The sequence below is a fragment of the Pseudophryne corroboree genome, assembly GCF_028390025.1.
Source record: "Pseudophryne corroboree isolate aPseCor3 chromosome 3 unlocalized genomic scaffold, aPseCor3.hap2 SUPER_3_unloc_2, whole genome shotgun sequence".
Lineage (NCBI taxonomy): Eukaryota > Metazoa > Chordata > Amphibia > Anura > Myobatrachidae > Pseudophryne > Pseudophryne corroboree.
Genome location: NW_026967508.1, coordinates 803,713 through 824,477, shown reverse-complemented (window position 1 = coordinate 824,477; position 20,765 = coordinate 803,713). Strand labels below are relative to the sequence as shown.

General features: G+C 47.9%; 1 protein-coding gene across 2 annotated transcripts in view; it reads left to right on the top strand.

Moving 5' to 3' along the window:
• Positions 1-810: 810 nt before the first annotated feature.
• Positions 811-20,765, top strand: part of LOC134983638 (oocyte zinc finger protein XlCOF7.1-like) — a 33,594-nt gene continuing 13,639 nt past the window's right edge. The window contains exons 1-7 of one of the 2 annotated variants that reach the window (XM_063949321.1): positions 811-926; positions 1,184-1,313; positions 1,802-1,919; positions 14,359-14,547; positions 17,553-17,676; positions 17,793-17,890; positions 18,017-18,122. In XM_063949321.1, coding sequence (XP_063805391.1) covers positions 1,303-1,313; positions 1,802-1,919; positions 14,359-14,547; positions 17,553-17,676; positions 17,793-17,890; positions 18,017-18,122 — 646 coding nt within the window. In that variant the 5' untranslated portion in view covers positions 811-926; positions 1,184-1,302. The remainder of the gene's footprint in view (positions 927-1,183; positions 1,314-1,801; positions 1,920-14,358; positions 14,548-17,552; positions 17,677-17,792; positions 17,891-18,016; positions 18,123-20,765) is intronic. The other variant, XM_063949322.1, reaches the window with a different exon arrangement.

The following is a 20,765-nucleotide window of genomic DNA, read 5'->3' as shown; positions in this document are numbered from 1 at the left end:
GAGGGAGGAGCCAGAGCACACCAGTATCCAAATCCTTTCTTAAAGTGCCCTGTCTCCTGCGGAGCCCGTCTATTCCCCATGGTCCTTACGGAGTCCCCAGCATCCACTACGGACTACGAGAAATAGATTTACCGGTAAGTAAAATCTTATTGTTGTATATCCAGGGCAGGAATATGGGATAACATATACCAGTACAGCATACCCTCCAACTGTACCTTTTTAATAGGTACAGTACCTTTTTTTAATGGTCTGTACTGATTTTTGGCTCTGCGGACTTCCATTGAAAGTATAGGAAAATGGTAGATGCTAGAATCAAGTGGGCTAAGGGACCTTTTCCGTAAGGGGGAGGAGTTACGACGCAAGGGGGAGAACCAACCATAGGAAAAGGTAGATGCTGGGCGTAACCACGCCCCCTTTACCCGTGACCACGCCCCATTTCCTGCATTTTAACGCTTTTTATGTGTAAAATGTTGGAGGGTATGGTAATGTGCATTATTTGGGCTATATACACATGGCGTTATCTAGGACATATACTGTATACTAGGACCATATATAAGTATGCATTATTTGGCTTCACTTTGTCTATAACAGAAGTCTGGACTTTATACTGATCAGGTGGACGTGAAAAATGTGCTGGTTATGTGTTATATATAATGCTGCTGGACGCCTGAATCTAACCCTTCCCAAGAGGCCGCAGTTATTAATTTGCATAGACACGCCTTCGCCACCACGTGATTTACTTCAAATGTTTGGCAACTCTGTCTTTGGTGGCACTGACTGGACAGACAGCGGCGGCCATTTTGTTGGAGCTACTTTGGAACGCACAAACCGGTAGTTCACCCTTGGAACGCACAAACAGGAATTGCTTTACAACTGCTTCCGGGTGGCTTACCATAAATAGTTGAGACTGAATGAAGGAGCAGAAGGTAATCGCATCTGTTTATTATATGTTTACGGTGCAATGTTATTATTGTACAGGTGGAGCAGACTCTGGTGATATTGCATATGGAGCAGACTCTGTTGTCCTTACCCTTACGTTATATTATTATTAGACATGGTGCCCTGTTGTTATTCATAACAGACTGTGGTGTAATTTAATTATAATGCACATGGAGCAGAATTTGGTGGCATACTATTATAATACAGGAAGAGTAGACTCTGTTGTCTTGTTGTCACCTTGCAGGATGAGCAGACTGGTGCAGTACTGTTAAAGTGCAGGTGGAGCAGACTGTGGTGCCTGGCGAACGGCTTACTATGTGATGTGTCGCCTATAGAAGCCCCCTGTAGGAATATTGGTGATAAATGATCTCTGTGTAAGCGAAAGATCTTCGGACCTCTCCCTCGCCATTAAGGAGGGCATAGTATATTATATTATTTTCTTTTTCCTTCCCTGCCAGTGTGCTGTTTCTCACACACACACACACACACACACACACACACACACTGACTATTGCTCAGGAGGACGGTGGAGATTAGCGCGCTGTGGTTGGGACAGTAAAATAATTGATTGGCTAATGTGGAATAGCAAATAAACAACAACTATACCCTTACTGCGGCATAAAAGTAACTGCTTAGTATGCAAGCAGTGTTATTTATTCATTCAGTTCTGACGTGCGAGAGATTACAAAATGAAAATATTCTGCACATCAGTCTCAGCTGTCAGTTATATGATTTGTCTTGATGTAATAGCTCATATACCTTCATTGTCCAATTACATAGCTCCATATAAGTGGGTCTGTTGCTTTTATTTCTGTAACAGTGCTTCTTCTTAATTTATTAACTATTTCTAATTCACCTGCAGGGCCGTGTCCTATTTTTATTGTTTGACTGTCCCTGGGAAGATGTACAAGGGCAAAAATCTCAGGACAGAGAATATATTAAACCTCACCCTGGAGATCATCTACCTGCTGACTGGAGAGGTGAGAGGGTTTTGGTAGTGTAATATTGACATCACTCGTCTCTATAACTAACATGGGAACCTGACTGGGGAGGTGAGAGTGTCTGGGAGTGTCACAGTGACATCACTCTTATCTCTATTACTAACACAGGGACCTTACTGGGGAGGTGTGGGAGTCTGGGAGTGTCACAGTGACATCACTCTTATCTCTATTACTAACACAGGGACCGACTGGGGAGGTGAGGGAGTCTGGGAGTGTCACAGTGACATCACTCTTATCTCTGTTACTAACACAGGGACATGACTGGGGAGGTGAGGGAGTCTGGGAGTGTCACAGTGACATCACTCTTATCTCTATTACTAACACAGGGACCGACTGGGGAGGTGAGGGAGTCTGGGAGTGTCACAGTGACATCACTCTTATCTCTATTACTAAAACAGGGACCTTACTGGGGAGGTGTGGGAGTCTGGGAGTGTCACAATGACATCACTCTTATCTCTTTTACTAACACAGGGACCTGACTGGGGAGGTGAGGGAGTCTAGGAGTGTCACAGTGACATTACTCTTTTGACTATTACTAACAGGGACCTTACTGGGGAGGTGTGGGAGTCTAGGAGTGTCACAGTGACATCACTCTTTTCTGCTGCGGGGCACACTGGGCTCCACAAGGATAGAGGGCTGCAGCAGCGTGTAGATGTTAGGAGACATTCACTGCTGCAGCTCCATCTCTCCCCAGCGGCGCTGTACACTCTTGCGCCCTGGTTGCCGGGTAACTACAGCGGGAGGCTCCGGTTTTCTTCTGGTCAGGCACACATGACTGGGGCTCTCCGGGATCGCGTGTCCGCGCTTCGGGAGGTGGTGAGTGGGTCCCGCTCGCGGAACCCGTGCTGTATCGCCATCCGGCGCGGCCGGTGGACACTGTGGCAGTACAGACGATCCCACTAGATCACCAGGGCATGGGTGCAGGTCAGGTTTTCTCTTCAAACCTTTTTATTTGTAGCCAGCATTACCAGGTGGTTTTGCCAGCAGAGGGGATAAGACTTAGACCTGGAGCCCCTCCCCCAGCCCCAGGGCGCCATTTCCAGTAAATGTTCCCGCTCTGGAGCTGCATATCTGCCTCACTCCCTGTCAGTGTTTGGGCGCCATTTCTCTCAGCTACACTGTTCCTGGGACTGCTTGGGCAAATCCTCCTTTGTAAAGCCGCCTGGTAGTCAGCACTGTGACTTTATAAGACACTTAAGTATTCTACATGTAATTTAGACAGTGATAGTTAAGAAAGAGTGCATTTAGTCAGGGTTCTCTGGTACAAGTAACCTGTGATATACATCCAGTTCTTACTGTGCAATGTTATATCTATTGACTACATAGCTAGTCTTCACCAAAGTTATGGCGGTGGTGACGGTGGTACACCGCCGTCAAGTGGTCAGGATCCTACCGTATCTGGACGACTTGTTGATCCTGGCAAATTCCCCAGAACTTCTCCTACATCATCTGGATATGACTGTCCGGTTTCTGCAAGCCCACGGATGGCTCATCAACTGGAAGAAATCCTCCCTGGTCCCTGCTCAGAGCATGGTGCACCTGGGAGCGCTATTGGACACTCACAAACAGCGGTTGTTCTTGTCTCAGGAGAAAGTCCTGAAGCTTCAGGACAGGATTCGTTGCTTCCTTTCTCGTCCGCAAGTGTGGATACATTCGGCGATGCAAGTGCTGGGCCTCATGGTGTCAGCATTCGACATGGTGGAATATGCTCAATTGCATTTTTGCCCCCTCCAGAGGCTGATTCTGGCCAAGTGGGACGGCCTGCCTCACCGGATCAGGTCTCACATGATCTCATTGACTCAGGAGGTCCGTCTGTCGCTGCACTGGTGGCTCCAGGACCAACGATTGTGCATGGGCCGTCCCTTCTGGATATCCGACTGGGTCCTGTTGACGACAGATGCCAGTCTAAGGGGTTGGGGCGCGGTGCTGGAGCAACACTCCCTTCAGGGTCGGTGGACCAAAGAGAGTCTCTCCTCTCGATCAACATTCTGGAATTGCGGGCGGTCTTCAACTCATTGAACCTGGCCCAGCATTTAATTCAGAACCGTCCTGTTCAAGTACAGTCGGACAACGCCACCACAGTGGCTTACATAAATCATCAAGGTGGCACTCAAAGCTGTTTGGCAATGAAGGAAGTCTCACGGTTTCTGCAATGGGCGGAACGCCATCTACCGGCCATATCGGCAATATTAATTCCGGGAGTCCTGAATTGGGAAGCGGACTTTCTCAGTCATCAGGACGTACACGCCAGAGAGTGGGGCCTCCATCCAGAAGTCTTTCAACTCCTAGTGGAAAGGTGGGGCCTTCCAGACGTGGATCTGATGGCGTCTCGACACAACCACAAGGTTCCGGTCTTCGGAGCAAGGACAAGGGATCCTCAAGCAGCATTCGTGGAGGTTTCGGCTGCCGTACGTGTTCCCTTTGGTGTCACTCCTGCCCAGGGTAATTCGGAAGTTCAAGCAGCAAAGAGCAATCCTGCTTCTCATAGCTCCAGCGTGACCCAGACGGCACTGGTTCTCAGACCTGCAGGGCCTCTCGTCAGAGTGTCCAATCCTACTTCCACAACACCCAGACCTCCTCGTTCAGGGCCCCTGTGTCTACCAGGACCTAGCCTGGCTGTCTTTGACAGCGTGGCTCTTGAAGCTTCCATCTTGAGGGCTAAAGGGTTTTCTGAGGAGGTCATTCAAACTATGTTGCGGGCCCGGAAACCGGCTTCTGCTTGGATTTACCATAGGGTCTGGCATTCTTACTTTGTTTGGTGCGCATCTAACAATTATGACGCTTCCAAGTTTAGTACAGCCAAGTTGTTGGCTTTTCTTTAGCAGGGCCTGGACTTAGGCCTGCGTCTGGCCTCCCTCAAGGATCACATTTCTGCCTTGTTGGTGTGGTTTCAGAGAAAAATTGTGACCTTACCTGATGTGCATACCTTTACTCAGGGTGTGTTGCGTATCCAACCTCCCTATGTCCCGCCTGTGGCTCCTTGGGACTTGTCGTGGTTTTGGAGGCATTACAAGAGTCTCCGTTTGAACCTCTTGGTTCAGCTGATCTTAAGTGGCTTTCACTTAAGGTGGTGTTTCTGCTGGCTATTGCCTCAGCTAGAAGAGTGTCGGGTTTGGGTGCCTTGTCTTGTAGTTCCCCATATCTGATATTTCACCGTGACCAGGCGGTTCTTAGAACTCGTCCCGGATATTTGCCTAAGGTTGTTTCTTCGTTCCACCTTAATCAGGAGATGCTTATGTGAGGGCTGTTCTGTCAGCTACTGCTCACATTACAGCTAGTGATGAGCGGGTTCGGTTTCCGAGAAATCGAACCCCCCCGAACTTCACCCTTTTTACATGGGTCTGAGCCATACTCGGATTCTCCCGTATGGCTCGGTTAACCCGAGCGCGCCCGAACGTCATCATCCCGCTGTCGGATTCTCGCGAGATTCGGATTCTATATAAGCAGCCGCGCGTCGCCGCCATTTTCACACGTGCATTGAGATTGACAGGGAGAGGACGTGGCTGGCGTCCTCTCCGTTTATAATTGTAGAAGAGACAGTTGATTACTTGTTTTATTACTAATTTTGGGGAGCAGCTGTTAGGACTCGGAGTAGAGTGCAGAGTTTTGCTGATAGTGACCACCAGTTTTTTTTTTTAATCCGTTCTCTGCCTGAAAAAAACGCTCCATACCATATCAGTGCTCAGTGTGCTGCATGATATATCTGTGCTGAGTGCTCACACTGCTTAATTGTGGGGACTGGGGAGCAGCTATAGCAGGAGTACAGTGCACAGTTTTGCTGACAGTAACCACCAGTATACGTTTGTCTGCCTGAAAAACACTCCTGTGGTGGCTTTTTTTTTATACTAGTTTAGCAGTCTGCTGACAGTGTCCACCAGGTCCATTATACTGTATATAGCAGTACGGTAAGCCACTGCTGTACCTACCTCTGTGTCGTCAGTCACTCGTCATCCATTAATAATAATAAGTATACTATCCATCCATCTACATTGTATACCTGTGGTGGCTTTTTTTCTTTATACTAGTTTAGCAGTTTGCTGACAGTGTCCACCAGGTCCATTTATTATACTGTATATAGCAGTACGGTAGGCCACTGCTGTACCTACCTCTGTGTCGTCACTCGTCGTCCATAAGTATGCTATCCATCCATCTACATTGTATACCTGTGGTGGCTTTTTTTCTTTATACTAGTAGTACTAGTTGAGCAGTCTGCTGACAGTGTCCACTAGGTCCATTATACTGTATATAGCAGTACGGTAGGCCACTGCTGTACCTACCTCTGTGTCGTCAGTCACTCGTCATCCATTAATAATAATAAGTATACTATCCATCCATCTACATTGTATACCTGTGGTGGCTTTTTTTCTTTATACTAGTTTAGCAGTTTGCTGACAGTGTCCACCAGGTCCATTTATTATACTGTATATAGCAGTACGGTAGGCTACTGCTGTACCTACCTCTGTGTTGTCACTCGTCGTCCATAAGTATACTATCCATCCATCTACATTGTATACCTGTGGTGGCTTTTAGTTGTGCGCATTAAAAATATGGAGAACAAAAATGTGGAGGTTAAAAAAATAGGGAAAGATCAAGATCCACTTCCACCTCGTGCTGAATCTGCTGCCACTAGTCATGGCCGAGACGATGAAATGCCATCAACGTCGTCTGCCAAGGCCGATGCCCAATGTCATAGTACAGAGCATGTAAAATCCAAAACACAAAAGATCAGTAAAATGACCCAAAAATCAAAAATAAAAGCGTCTGAGGAGAAGCGTAAACTTGCCAATATGCCATTTACGACACGGAGTGGCAAGGAACGGCTGAGGCCCTGGCCTATGTTCATGGCTAGTGGTTCAGCTTCACATGAGGATGGAAGCACTCTTCCTCTCGCTAGAAAAAAGAAAAGACTTAAGCTGGCAAAAGCACAGCAAAGAACTGTGCGTTTTTCGAAATCACAAATCCCCAAGGAGAGTCCTATTGTGTCGGTGGCGATGCCTGACCTTCCCAACACTGGACGGGAAGAGCTTGCGCCTTCCACCATTTGCACGCCCCCTGCAAGTGCTGGAAGGAGCACCCGCAGTCCAGTTCCTGATAGTCAAATTGAAGATGTCAGTGTTGAAGTACACCAGGATGAGGATATGGGTGTTGCTGGCGCTGGGGAGGAAATTGACAAGGAGGATTCTGATGGTGAGGTGGTTTGTTTAAGTCAGGCACCCGGGGAGACGCCTGTTGTCCGTTGGAGGAATATGGCCATTGACATGCCTGGTCAAAATACAAAAAAAATCAGCTCTTCGGTGTGGAATTATTTCAACACAAATGCGGACAACAGGTGTCAAGCCGTGTGTTGCCTTTGTCAAGCTGTAATAAGTAGGGGTAAGGACGTTAACCACCTCGGAACATCCTCCCTTATACGTCACCTGCAGCGCATTCATCATAAGTCAGTGACAAGTTCAAAAACTTTGGGCGACAGCAGAAGCAGTCCACTGACCAGTAAATCCTTTCCTCTTGTAACCAAGCTCCTGCAAACTACACCACCAACTCCCTCAGTGTCAATTTCCTCCTTACCCAGGAAAGCCAATAGTCCTGCAGGCCATGTCACTGGCAAGTCTGACGAGTCCTCTCCTGCCTGGGATTCCTCCGATGCATCCTTGAGTGTAACGCCTACTGCTGCTGGCGCTGCTGTTGCTGCTGGGAGTCGATCGTCATCCCAGAGGGGAAGTCGGAAGACCACTTGTACTACTTCCAGTAAGCAATTGACTGTACAACAGTCCTTTGCGAGGAAGATGAAATATCACAGCACTCATCCTGCTGCAAAGCGGATAACTGAGGCCTTGGCAGCCTGGGCGGTGAGAAACGTAGTTCCGGTATCCATCGTTAATTCAGAGCCAACTACAGACTTGATTGAGGTACTGTGTCCCCGGTACCAAATACCATCTAGGTTCCATTTCTCTAGGCAGGCGATACTGAAAATATACACAGACCTCAGAAAAAGACTCACCAGTGTCCTAAAAATGCAGTTGTACCCAATGTCCACTTAACCACGGACATGTGGACAAGTGGAGCAGGGCAGACTCAGGACTATATGACTGTGATAGCCCACTGGGTAGATGTATTGCCTCCTACTGCAAGAACAGCAGCGGCGGCACCAGTAGCAGCATCTCGCAAACGCCAACTCGTTCCTAGGCAGGCTACGCTTTGTATCACCGCTTTCCAGAATACGCACACAGCTGAAAACCTCTTACGGCAACTGAGGAAGATCATCGCAGAATGGCTTACCCCAATTGGACTCTCCTGGGGATTTGTGACATCGGACAACGCCACCAATATTGTGCGTGCATTACATCTGGGCAAATTCCAGCACGTCCCATGTTTTGCACATACCTTGAATTTGGTTGTGCAGAATTATTTAAAAACGAAAGGGGCGTGCAAGAGATGCTGTTGGTGGCCAGAAGAATTGCGAGCCACTTTCGGCGTTCAGGCACCGCGTACAGAAGACTGGAGCACCACCAAAAATACCTGAACCTGCCCTGCCATCATCTGAAGCAAGAGGTGGTAACGAGGTAGAATTCAACCTCTATATGCTTCAGAGGATGGAGGAGCAGCAAAAGGCCATTCAAGCCCATACATCTGGCCACGATATAGGCAAAGGAGGTGGAATGCACCTGTCTCAAGCGCAGTGGAGAATGATTTCAACGTTGTGCAAGGTTCTGCAACCCTTTGAACTTGCCACACGTGAAGTCAGTTCAGACACTGCCAGCCTGAGTCAGGTCATTCCCCTCATCAGGCTTTTGCAGAAGAAGCTGGAGAGATTGAAGGAGGAGCTAAAACAGTGCGATTACGCTAGGCATGTAGGACTTGTGGATGGAGCCCTTCATTCGCTTAACCAGGATTCACAGGTGGTCAATCTGTTGAAATCAGAGCACTACATTTTGGCCACCGTGCTCGATCCTAGATTTAAAACCTACGTTGTATCTCTCTTTCCGGCAGACACAAGTCTGCAGGAGTTCAAAGACCTGCTGGTGAGAAAATTGTCAAGTCATGCGGAACGTGACCAGTCAACAGCTCGTCCTTCACATTCTCCCGCAACTGGGGGTGCGAGGAAAAGGCTATGAATTCCGAGCCCACCCGCTGGCGGTGATGCAGGGCAGTCTGGAGCGAGTGCTGACATCTGGTCCGGACTGAAGGACCTGCCAACGATTACTGACATGTCGTCTACTGTCACTGCATATGATTCTCTCACCATTGAAAGAATGGTGGAGGATTATATGAGTGACCGCATCCAAGTAGGCACGCCAGACAGTCCGTACGTATACTGGCAGGAAAAAGAGGCAATTTGGAGGCCCTTGCAGAAACTAGCTTTATTCTACCTAAATTGCCCTCCCTCCAGTGTCTACTCTGAAAGAGTGTTTAGTGCAGCCGCTCACCTTGTCAGCAATCGGCGTACGAGGTTACTTCCAGAAAATGTGGAGAAGATGATGTTCATTAAAATTAATTATAATCAATTCCTCCGTGGAGACATTCACCAGCAGCAATTGCCTCCAGAAAGTGCATGGGGACCTGAGATGGTGGATTCCAGTGGGGGCGAATTAATAATCTGTGAGGAGAGGGATGTACACAGTGAAAGGGGTGATAAATCAGACGATGATGATGAGGTGGACATCTTGCCTCTGTAGAGTCAGTTTGTGCAAGGAGAGATTGATTGCTTCTTTTTTGGTTGGGGCCCAAACCAACCAGTCATTTCAGTCACAGTCGTGTGGCAGACCCTGTCGCTGAAATGATGGGTTCGTTAAAGTGTGCATGTCCTGTTTATGCAACATAAGGGTGGGGGGGAGGGCCCAAGGACAATTCCATCTTGCACCTCTTTTTTCTTTCATTTTTCTTTGCATCATGTGCTGTTTGGGGACAATTTTTTTGAAGTGCCATCCTGTCTGACACTGCAGTGCCACTCCTAGATGGGCCAGGTGTTTGTGTCGGCCACTTGGGTCGCTTAGCTTAGCCATCCAGCGACCTTGGTGCAAATTTTAGGACCAAAAATAATATTGTGAGGTGTGAGGTGTTCAGAATAGACTGAAAATGAGTGGAAATTATGGTTATTGAGGTTAATAACACTTTGGGATCAAAATGACCCCCAAATTCTATGATTTAAGCTGTTTTTGAGGGTTTTTTTAAAAAAACACCCGAATCCAAAACACACCCGAATCCGACAAAAATTTTTCGGTGAGGTTTTGCCAAAACGCGTCCGAATCCAAAACACGGCCGCGGAACTGAAACCAAAACACAAAACCCGAAAAATTTCCGGTGCACATCACTAATTACAGCCCATTCTACTCGGTCAGTTGGACCTTCTTGGGTGGCCCACCGTGGTGCGACCCTTGAACAATTGTGCAAAGCGGCTACGTGGTCCTCAGTGAACACGTTCATATGGTTCGATGCCTTCGATATTGCCGCTTCCCAGGATGCTTCCTTTGGACGCCGGGTTCTTGTGCCCTCTACAGTGCCTCACCTCCCATAAGGAACTGCTTTAGGACATCCCCAATGTCTATCCTTGTGGAGCCCAGTGTACCCAGCAGCAGAAAACGAGTTTTATGGTAAGAACTTATCTTTGTTAAAACTCTTTCTGCGAGGTACACTGGGCTCCACAAGGCGCCCACCCTGACGCACTTAGCTTCTTTGGGTTGGTATGACATTAGCCGCTGACACTTCTCCTGTCGTGAGAATATGGTGTTTGTGGCTACTAACTGTTGTCGTCTCTTTTCCTGCTACTGCATTGGGCTGGTTAACTAAAAACTGAGCTCCTGTGCAGGGAGGCGGGGTTATAGAGGAGGCGGTGCTATGCATCTTGGGAACAGTCAAAGCTTTTGAGCCTGTTGGTGCCTCGGATCAAGATCCAACTCTACACCCCGATGTTATTCCCTGTGGAATCCAGTGTACCTTCGCAGAAAGAGATTTAACAATGGTAAGTCTTATCATAAATCTCCTTTTTTCCAGCCATTATATTGAGGAATATTATAAAATAAGGACATAAGGAAAAATGTGGTTGAATCTTTAGATACGATCTTGCTTTCCAAGGATATTTAAGTTAAAAATAGATAATGGGAATGGCATCATTACCAACATTTATTACTTCAAACAACAAAGTGTGTATTCGTTACCTAAAAAGAGATGAAGCATATGTAATTGTTGAGGAACAGGGATGACATTTGAGGGGGATGCAGTTAATATATCAGCATTCAGGAGACGGAATCCTAACAGCTGGTGGAACACAGACAGCCGGAATCCCGACCACTGCAGATTATCCTAAGTCGGTTCGTGGGTCCACGCCACCAACCGAGTGGGAATATAACCTGTGGCGAGGTAAAACATATGTTTTCCATTTGAGGTGCCACCACAAGAGCTTCATTATTTTTATTATTCTCCTTTATTGGGTGCTACAAGCGGTCAGTGTTGCGGTATACACAGGGCAGTCTATAAGTACACATCTGTGCTACTATAACACAGCCCAGCAGGTGTTTGGTGGCGAGGATTTTTTAGCTGATTTTATGTATGGAGGTCATTCCGAGTTGTTCGCTCGCAAGGCGATTTTAGCAGAGTTGCTCACGCTAAGCCGCCGCCTACTGGGAGTGAATCTTAGCATCTTAAAATTGCGAACGATGTATTCGCAATATTGCGATTACAAACTTCTTAGCAGTTTCAGAGTAGCTTCAGACTTACTCGGCATCTGCGATCAGTTCAGTGCTTGTCGTTCCTGGTTTGACGTCACAAACACACCCAGCGTTCGCCCAGACACTCCCCCGTTTCTCCAGCCACTCCTGCGTTTTTTTCCGGAAACGGTAGCGTTTTTTCCCACACGCCCATAAAACGGCCTGTTTCCGCCCAGAAACACCCATTTCCTGTCAATCACACTACGATCGCCTGAGCGATGAAAAAGCCGTGAGTAAAAATACTAACTTCATAGCAAATTTACTTGGCGCAGTCGCAGTGCGGACATTGCGCATGCGCACTAAGCGGAAAATCGCTGCGATGCGATGAAATTTACAGAGCGAACAACTCGGAATGAGGGCCTATGTTTGGTTTGCTGATTTCAAATATAACATGAATTTTCACCTGTCGGCTCTAATTTTTGAGATATAAACATTGTGTGATTTGTGTTACCCTATTTCATATTAGGCCTGTGATTCAAATAATAAAACACAAAATATTTAAAAAAATAGTCTAAAAATGTTTTTTAGAATATTTTAGTGACGTCAATAAAACACACTAACATTACAGTAACACTGTAGTGACTCAAATAACGCTTTTTCTTCAAAATAATAAAATGAAACCATAAATGAAAAGAACATTTTGTGGGACATTCTTGAATGAACTTTGGGGGTAATTCAGATCTGATCGTAGATATTCTAAATTTACCACATCTACGATCAGTTTCTCAGACATGCAGGGTGACGCCCAGGACAGGGATAGTCTGCCCCTTGTCTGGCTCTGCCGCCCCCACATCTCATGGGTGCAAAAGCATCGCATTCGGCTGATGCTTTTGCACCCAGCGAGTAGCTCCTTCCCAGTGCAGCCAAGCTGCGCTAGCATTCGGCTACTCGCCACGTCCCTGGTCGCAGTGGCTGCATCACGCAGCCGCAATGGTCCGGACTCGCCCGTGCCAATGGCATTTTAACGCCGTTGGCACACCCCCTCTCGCCCGCCTCTGCCTATCAATCAGGCAGAGGTGATTGCAGCCCTGAAAAGCTTAAAGCATCTCACTGGGCTCCCAGGGTGCGCACACCACAAAGGGCTTCAGACTGCGATCGTCCCTGGTAGCGATCTTCCATTGGGGGTCATTCCGAGTTGATGTGCGCAGCGATGATGCAAAAAAGGCACTTCTGCCCATGTGCGACCTAATTTCACAACGGCCGATGTAGTTTCACACAAGGTCTAGGGATGCTTTTCAGTCGCAATGGTCTCCGCAGAGTGATTGACAGAAAGTGGGCGTTTCTGAGTGTCAACTGACCGTTTTCAGGGAGTGTTCAGAAATACGCAGGTGTGCCAGGAAAAACGCAGGTGTGGCTGGGTGAACACAGGGCGTGTTTGTGACGTCAAATCCGGAACTGAATGATCTGAAGTGATCGCAAGCGCTGAGTAGGTATTGGGCAAACTCTAAAAATGCACAATTTTTTTTTGTTTGTAGCCGTTCTGCGATGGAAGCGATCGCACTATTGCACAGCTAATATACACTCCCAGAGGGCGGCGCCTTAGCGTTTGCACGGCAACGAAAAACTGCTAACGATCGATCAACTCGGAATGACCCCCATTGTTTTAATGTCCTGGTGAGATCTTTCCCCTTGCTCTTCGCTCATATCACCCAAATTTTCTGGGAAACGGTCCAAGTGGCTGTGTAAGTAATTAACTTTTATGCTCATATTACATCCAAGGTCTCTGAAATTAATGAGCATGTTGTTTTACTAGCTCAGCATAGTTTTGAGCTTTGTGGTTGCCCAGAAAGTTTCTGACAACCAGGACGAATGACGTCCTGCTCAGACTGATGGTCGCATGCGCAAAAAGTATAGCTGATAGAGAAAAACTGATTTCGTATTTGGAATTAGCACGCCCAATATAACCAAAATCAATACTAACATTCCAGGCACCAAATATTTTTTTTTATTATTATTTTTTTTGACTGTAACTGGAAAACCAGCAGCGGCGGGACCTGTTCCCCAGTAATGGACACAGATTCAGGGTCACTGATTGCAAATTGTATACCAAAGGGGGAAGATGATCCTCTACTGCCAATGTGGACCTCCTGGTTTGGAATAGGGGCCAGACTCTAAGACCTGTCATTGATGGGACCTTAACAAATACTCTAAGAAGGAGATGAGTTCAAAAACAGCTTTCCATATTGAGGGGACGGGCACTATAAATACCTTGTGAGACCCCTCAGAATCTGTTACGCACCTGAGAGGTTTCAAACTTTCATCAATTAAATTTTTAGTTATCTTTCGTATTATTTAGTAGTCGTGCACTTGGATGATATTTATCCTTGCGCTGGTTGATACTGCGAGACAATGGTTTATCACAAAAACGTCTTTACGTTCCTCACCTTGTCAAGGCACAGTGTCACTGTCCTTCTTCACAGGTGCATCCAGCCTATACATTCTGGAATAGGCACACAGCCATAGATATAGACTCCCCCTTCCCCATTCCTCGCCTTCAGAAAAGGTCTGTGATGTCATGGGCTTCTTCATTTAACCCTGTTCTGATTATTCTCTTGTGTGTAAAAAGTTGTGTTAGTGTTTGATGTCCTAAAACATTGTCTGACTTTCTGAGGCCAGAATTTCAAAGTATATAATTATAACTGTATATTGGGTCTTATTTGTGAACCAGTGACAGGTATATACATCTTGTGCTGAATTCACTTCACTTTAATACACAGGATTACACAGTAGTGAAGTCATATGGTAAACGTGTGACACGCAGCAGCAGTCGCCGTGTGTCAGGAGGACTGAGCAGGACCAAGAGCCACATCACGGTGCCTCCACCTCACTCACTGACAGATGAGAAACACAATGACCAGAAGATCCTGGAACTCACCAACAAGATCATTCAGATGCTGACTGGAGAGGTGACTGCTGGGAATGGGGCATTATACAGTAACACCAGGTGATGTGTCTGGGTGATGACTGGAGAGGTGACTGCTGGGAATGGGGCATTATACAGTAACACCAGGGGATGTGTCTGGGTGATGACTGGAGAGGTGACTGCTGGGAATGGGACATTATACAGTAACACCAGGGGGTGTGTCTGGGTGATGACTGGAGAGGTGACTGCTGGGAATGGGACATTATACAGTAACACCAGGGGATGTGTCTGGGTGATGACTGGAGAGGTGACTGCTGGGAATAGGACATTACACAGTAACACCAGGAGATGTGTCTGGGTGATGACTGGAGAGGTGACTGCTGGGAATGGGACATTATACAGTAACACCAGGGGATGTGTCTGGGTGATGACTGGAGAGGTGACTGCTGGGAATGGGACATTATACAGTAACACCAGGGGATGTGTCTGGGTGATGACTGGAGAGGTGACTGCTGGGAATGGGGCATTATACAGTAACACCAGGGGATGTGTCTGGGTGATGACTGGAGAGGTGACTGCTGGGAATGGGGCATTATACAGTAACACCAGGTGATGTGTCTGGGTGATGACTGGAGAGGTGACTGCTGGGAATGGGACATTATACAGTAACACCAGGGGATGTGTCTGGGTGATGACTGGAGAGGTGACTGCTGGGAATAGGACATTACACAGTAACACCAGGAGATGTGTCTGGGTGATGACTGGAGAGGTGACTGCTGGGAATGGGACAATATACAGTAACACCAGGGGATGTGTCTGGGTGATGACTGGAGAGGTGACTGCTGGGAATGGGACATTATACAGTAACACCAGGGGATGTGTCTGGGTGATGAGTGGAGAGGTGACTGCTGGGAATGGGACATTATACAGTAACACCAGGGGATGTGTCTGGGTGATGACTGGAGAGGTGACTGCTGGGAATGGGACATTATACAGTAACACCAGGGGATGTGTCTGGGTGATGACTGGAGAGGTGACTGCTGGGAATGGGACATTATACAGTAACACCAGGAGATATGTCTGGGTGATGACTGGAAAGGTGACTGCTGGGAATGGGACATTATACAGTAACACCAGGGGATATGTCTGGGTGATGACTGGAGAGGTGACTGCTGGGAATGGGACATTATACAGTAACACAGGGGGATGTGTCTGGGTGATGACTGGAGAGGTGGCTGCTGGGAATGGGACATTATACAGTAACACCAGGGGATGTGTCTGGGTGATGACTGGAGAGGTGACTGCTGGGAATGGGGCATTATACAGTAACACCAGGGGATGTGTCTGGATGATGACTGGAGAGGTGACTGCTGGGAATGGGACATTATACAGTAACACCAGGGGATGTGTCTGGGTGATGACTGGAGAGGTGACTGCTGGGAATGGGACATTATACAGTAACACCGGGGGACGTGTCTGGGTGATGACAGGAGAGGTGACTGCTGGGAATGGGACATTATACAGTAACACCGGGGGATGTGTCTGGATGATGACTGGAGAGGTGACTGCTGGGAATGGGACATTATACAGTAACACCAGGGGATGTGTCTGGGTGATGACTGGAGAGGTGACTGCTGGGAATGGGACATTATACAGTAACACCAGGGGATGTGTCTGGGTGATGACTGGAGAGGTGACTGCTGGGAATGGGACATTATACAGTAACACCAGGGGTTGTGTCTGGGTGATGACTGGAGATGTGACTGCTGGGAATGGGACATTATACAGTAACACCAGGGGATGTGTCTGGGTGATGACTGGAGAGGTGGCTGCTGGGAATGGGACATTATACAGTAACACCAGGGGATGTGTCTGGGTGATGACTGGAGAGGCGACTGCTGGGAATGGGGCATTATACAGTGACATCAGGGGATGTGTCTGGGTGATGACTGGAGAGGTGACTGCTGGGAATGGGGTATTATACAGTAACACCAGGGGATGTGTCTGGGTGATGACTGGAGGGGTGACTGCTGGGAATGGGACATTATACAGTAACACCAGGGGATGTGTCTGGAGAGGTGACTGCTGGGAATGGGACATTATACAGTAACACAGGGGGATGTGTCTGGGTGATGACTGGAGAGGTGGCTGCTGGGAATGGGACATTATACAGTAACAGCGGGGGATGTGTCTGGGTGATGACTGGAGAGGTGGCTGCTGGAAATGGGACATTATACAGTAACACCAGGGGATGTGTCTGGGTGATGACTGGAGAGGTGACTGCTGGGAATGGGGCATTATACAGTGACATCAGGGGATGTGTCTGGGTGATGACTGGAGGGGTGACTGCTGGGAATGGGACATTATACAGTAACACCAGGGGATGTGTCTGGAGAGGTGACTGCTGGGAATGGGACATTATACAGTAACACCAGGGGATGTGTCTGGGTGATGACTGGAGGGGTGACTGCTGGGAATGGGACATTATACAGTAACACCAGGGGATGTGTCTGGAGAGGTGACTGCTGGGAATGGGGTATTATACAGTAACACCAGGGGATGTGTCTGGGTGATGACTGGAGGGGTGACTGCTGGGAATGGGACATTATACAGTAACACCAGGGGATGTGTCTGGAGAGGTGACTGCTGGGAATGGGACATTATACAGTAACACCAGGGGATGTGTCTGGGTGATGACTGGAGAGGTGACTGCTGGGAATGGGACATTATACAGTAACACCGGGGGATGTGTCTGGGTGATGACTGGAGAGGTGGCTGCTGGGAATGGGACATTATACAGTAACACCGGGGGATGTGTCTGGGGGATGACTGGAGAGGTGACTGCTGGGAATGGGACATTATACAGTAACACCAGGGGATGTGTCTGGGTGTTGACTGGAGATGTGGCTGCTGGGAATGGGACATTATACAGTAACACCAGGGGATGTGTCTGGGTGATGACTGGAGAGGTGACTGCTGGGAATAGGCCATTATACAGTAACACCGGGGGATGTGCCTGGGTGATGACTGTTTCATTGTGTGTGTCAGGTTCCTATAAGGTGTGAGGATGTCACCGTCTATTTCTCCATGGAGGAGTGGGAGTATATAGAGGAACACAGGGGTATGTACAAGGACGTGATGATGGAGAATCACCGGCCCCTCACATCACCGGGTAAGAGGAGACTATCATGTAGTGTAATGGAGAGAGCAGCTATGGGGCCACCTAGATACACATCATCTGATAATCACATATATACAATGTACTCAGTCACTGTGTGTCTCCTTCAGATGGGGCCAGTAACAGGAATACCCCAGAGAGATGTCCCCGTCCTCTTTATTCCCAGGATCATACAGAGGAGAATCACAGTGTCCCACATGATGGTCAGGTAGGTGGCATTGATGGTCTTGCAAAATAATAAAGTGTGTTTACGCTATATGATCTGTACAAACGTTAGTTTCTTATGCACTGATTTTTTTTTTGTCAATTCATTGGACATTATGGGGCTATTTAGGCTGAAGATCTCATTAATATTAAAGTCGAAAATATAGAAGAAGAGATCTATGTGTGGAGTGATCAGCAGTGTGAGAAGGAGGCAATTCATACAGGTATCAGCACAGGTGAGTAATAATCACTAAGCACAGAATCACATATTCTCCTTGTTCTGTCACTACAGCAATCTCTTATCCTACACTCTCCTCTGTCACTAGAGACAAATTATCTGCCCAGTGGGGGAGTCAGGAGCCATCAGCTGCTATTATACTCCTGCTCTCCCCCTCACATCATGTCACTGTGTGTTACCAGCCCAGGGATCTGACCAGTCTCCTCCCCACACTCTCTGGTGTATCTCATACATCAGGAGCCATCAGCCCCTGTTATACTCCTGCTCTCCCCCACACATCATGTCACTGTGTGTTACCAGCCCAGAGATCTGACCAGTCTCCTCCCCACACTCTCGGGTGTATCTCATACATCAGGAGCCATCAGCTCTTATTATTCTCCTGCTCTCCCCCTCACATCATGTCACTGTAATTTACCAGCCCAGAGATCTGACCAGTCTCCTCCTCACACACTGTGGTGTATCTCATACATCAGGAGCCATCAGCCCCTATTATACTCCTACTCTCCCCCTCACATCATGTCACTGTGTGTTACCAGCCCAGAGATCTGACCAGTCTCCTCCCCACACTCTTTGGTGTATCTCCTATTTCTGCAGCGGGGTACACTGGGATTCCACAGGGAATAAATTGGGGTGTAGAGTTGGATCTTGATTCGAGGAACCAACAGGCTAAAGCTTTGACTGTGTTCCCAGGATGCATTGCATGGCCTCCTCTATAACCCCACGTCTGTGCACAGGAGCTCAGTTTGTACGTTGGTGCCTGCATAGCAGGTCACTTAACGGAGAGGCTGTGCTAGGCAGCCCTGAAAAGAGCTTTTTTTGGAAGACTTCAAGGGCCGCAGCACTTTCTATGTCATTATGACATGCTGTGCTGCAGCTCCATCACCTCCCTAGCAGCGCTGCATACTCCCCCAGCCGGTTCCCAGGTACATGCAGCAGAGGCTCACCGGTCCACAGGTACACACTGCCTCTCCAGGATCGCATGGCTGCACATCAGGGAGGAGGTAAGAAGGTCCCCCAGGTAAATCGCGGTCCTAGGAGAAGGACTGCGCCGCTGGCGTGGACACTGTACTGCACAGGGACCCCACTATATCCACCAGGGCAGGGAGCACAGGTCGGATTTTAATAAATCCGTTTTACATAGGCTCCACAGTATCCGGTGGTGAGGACCAGCAGAGTGGATAAGGCGCTGACCTGTAGCCCCTCCCCCAACTCCGGGCGCCATCTACTGCTGGTGTTCCCGCCCTGGGGCTGCAATTCACTTCCCCTCACTCCCTGACAGAGATTTTGGCGCCATCTTTACACAAGTAGCTGGTCTGATCTCCGGGCCTGCAGGGCAATGGGCCTAATTCAGATCTGTTCGCTCGCTAACATTTTTCGCTGCGCAGCAATCAGGTCCCTATTGCACATGCGTATGCACCGCAATGCGCACGTGCGTCATATAGATCATTGCTGAGCAATGGTTTTAACAAAGAATCCATTTGTACAGCCAATCGCAAGGAGATTGACAGGATGAAGGCATTTGTGGGTGGCAACCGACCGTTTTCTGTGAGTGATTGGAAAAACGCAGGCGTGTCCAAGCGTTTGCAGGGCGGGTGTCTGACATCGGGCTCGAACAGGCTGAAGTGATCGCAGCGGCTGAGTAAGGTCAGTCCTACTCAGAAACTGCACAAACTGTTTTTTGTACAGGGTGGCTGCACACGCGTTCGCACACTTGCAAAGCTAAAATACACTCCCCTATAGGCGACGTCTATCTGGTCGCAGCGCTGCAAAACTAGCTAGCGAGCGATCAGATCCAAATTAGGCCCAATGTCTCCACTGTAAATCCGCCTGCCTCATCAGCGCTGTGCATTTACAGTCACTTAAGTATTCTACATGTCATTTTAGACAGTGTTAGTTAATAACAAGGGTACTTCTACCTGAATATTTAGTACAAGTATTCTGACACATACAGCCAGTATCTACTGTGCATTGTTATATCTATATATGTTTGTGTGTGTGTGTGTGTGTGTGTGTGTATGTATATATATATATATATATGATCTGAAATAACTTCTGCATTGTACTTGTGATATATATATATAATCTGAAATAACTTCTGCATTGTACCTGTGACTGAGTGTGCCTGTAGCTGCTGTGTGGATTTCCTTCCCCTGTATCACACTTATTGCTATTACTATATTCTGTACCCTGGGAGGCTAGGTGCGTCATGGTCTTATATATACAGATGTGTCCACATACATCTTTGCTTTATCCCGCCATGTATGGCATGATTTTGCATGCCATAGACTCAGAGATTTAGCCATGCCTTGTGATTTTTCTTAATTTTCTTCTTTAATATGTTACTTTCTCATACGTGCTAGAGGATGCTGGGGATGCTTCAAGATCCATGGGGTATAGACGGGATCCTCAGGAGACATAGGCACAATTTAAGACTTTGGGTGTGAACTGGCTCCTCCCTCTATGCCTCTCCTCCAGACTCCAGTTTAGATTCTGTGCCCGGTGAGACTGGTCACACACAGCGGAGCTCTACTGAGTTTCTCTGGAAAGACTTTTGTTAGGTTTATTATTTTCAGGGAGACCTGCTGGCTACAGGCTCCCTGCTTCGTGGGACTGAGCGGAGAGAAGCAGACCTACTTCTGTG